Below are 2163 nucleotides of genomic sequence, written 5' to 3' on the forward strand. Positions count from 1 at the left end.
CTTTTTTATCTTTTTACTCCGTCCCCAGTTGCCCGTTCTTTATTTTCCCCACTCTGCTATCCTTCTCTATCTATTTGGCTTTGGAAGGGAATTTTGTTAATGATATCATAAGCAGGTTACATTAAGAAAAAGATTAGTCTGACATGGGGGAGTTAGCACAAACATTACCGACGTATAGTAGTATTAGCATAATAATCTTCCTTTTTAGTGTTACATCCAATCATCTTTCTGTAATCTTTATTAAAAAACTACTTTTTTTGACAGAATGTTTTTTGGCTAGATTTTTCCCTCACTCATTTTCCACTCGCTAGTACCAATGTAACTGTCAGTCACTAGCAACTGCAATTTCCTCCTATGCACGGGGGTGGTTCGGTCACAAACTTGCTATTTAAACCAACTCAAGTTCTACCTTCTTCCTTCAGAAAAAGCTGGTTTCCAACAAAGATAACACACACTCTTATCTACAGAGAAACCAAGGAAAAACCAACAATGGCACCAGCTGGTACTGCTATTGTGATCTTCATCTTCTTCTTACTAGCCGTTACTAATGTGAAATCATGCACAGTTGGAGACAGGAATGCTCTGTTAGCATTCAGATCAGCCTTAGTTGAGTCGCAGTTCGGCATATTCAAAACATGGAGAGGAACAGATTGTTGTAAATCATGGTACGGTGTTCATTGTGATCCAACAAGTAAAAGAGTCACCGAAATCAGTTTAAGAGGTGAATCGCCTGAAAGCTCTGTTCCAACTCTAGAAAAAATGGGAAGATCTGGTTACATGACTGGCGTCATCTCACCAGCAATCTGTAAACTGGATCGTCTTTCTACTATCATCATCGCTGATTGGAAAGCGATTTCTGGTAAAATTCCTACTTGTATCACTACACTTTCTTTTCTCCGTGTTCTTGATTTAGTCGGAAATCAGTTTTCTGGTCCAATCCCGTATAATATTGGGAGACTTCACAGACTTACGGTTTTGAATTTCGCTGATAATCAAATCAACGGCGTTATCCCTTCGTCGATCGTTCAGATGTCTGCGCTGATGCATCTTGATCTCCGAAGCAACAAAATCACCGGAGAAATTCCAACTGAACTCGGCAACTTGAAAATGTTAAGCAGAGCACTGTTGAGCCGAAACTTGCTTTCCGGTTCTATTCCAAGTTCGATTTCGAAAATTTACAGGTTAGCTGATTTGGATTTGTCGGTGAATCAATTATCAGGAACCATTCCTGAGTCATTTGGAAGAATGCCAGTTCTTTCGACATTGAATCTGGACATGAACAAGATTTCCGGCCAAATACCAACGACTTTACTAAGCGGTTCAGGATTAAGCATAATGAATCTAAGCAGAAATGCATTGGAAGGCAGAATCCCAGATGTTTTTGGAGAAAGATCTTATTTCACAGCACTGGATTTATCTTATAATAATCTGAAAGGACCGATTCCGAAATCGTTGTCTTCTGCTTCGTATGTTGGGCATTTGGATCTGAGTCATAATCATCTTTGTGGTCCGATTCCAACTGGTTCGCCATTTAATCACCTTGAAGCTTCTTCCTTCATGAATAACGATTGTCTCTGTGGCTCCCCACTTAAGAGATGCACTTGATAAATACTTTTAGTAGCTGAGTTTGTAACAGCGAGTTACTGAGGAAGAGATTGTACTCAACTCACTCAGTAGATTCTAGTTTGTGTCTTTATATGCAGTGATCATGTGTAGTGCTAGAAGAACACATGCAATGTTTTTTATTTAATTTTTGCTTTTAACTGGGGTTTGTGACGTTTGTTTGTCTTTTGTTTAAAATTTCTAGGATATAAATATGCTCAACTGTTACCGTTTAAATATAAATATTGAAAGAAATCAATTATGGATAGATCTGTAATCTGTTACTTACTCGACTGTCGCATGCACGTGAATGAAATTAATGAAAAGTCTGGAAAAACTTTATGAAGAATTACTTGTCTTCCATGTTTTCGTGGAGGACGTAGGGTTAGGCAATTGGGTGCCTTTTTGCATGTCGACAAATGCTGGGTGTTCCACAATTTCCAAAAATTCCGTAACGTCCAGTCTCCAAGATCGTTAACTGCCACTTTGAGACTGAAACTCGGCAGTTAAAAAAAGAAAAGAAGAGAGAGTTGAAACGGTTCATGAAAAAGTGTTGGTTTA

General features: G+C 38.6%; 1 protein-coding gene across 1 annotated transcript; it reads left to right on the forward strand.

The window, feature by feature from the left end:
* The first annotated feature begins 401 nt into the window (after positions 1-401).
* LOC113283865 (DNA damage-repair/toleration protein DRT100-like) lies at positions 402-1870 on the forward strand. The gene has a single exon (XM_026533240.1). It carries the CDS (start codon positions 490-492, stop codon positions 1603-1605), a length of 1116 nt encoding a protein of 371 aa, XP_026389025.1. The 5' UTR covers positions 402-489; the 3' UTR covers positions 1606-1870.
* The last annotated feature ends 293 nt before the right edge of the window (positions 1871-2163 follow it).

This window comes from Papaver somniferum, chromosome 5 (genome assembly GCF_003573695.1).
Source record: "Papaver somniferum cultivar HN1 chromosome 5, ASM357369v1, whole genome shotgun sequence".
Lineage (NCBI taxonomy): Eukaryota > Viridiplantae > Streptophyta > Magnoliopsida > Ranunculales > Papaveraceae > Papaver > Papaver somniferum.

What these genes read in the sequence shown, in the direction of transcription:
- LOC113283865 (XM_026533240.1), top strand. Translation starts at nt 490, where the DNA reads ATGGCACCAGCTGGTACTGCTATTGTGATCTTCATCTTCTTCTTACTA.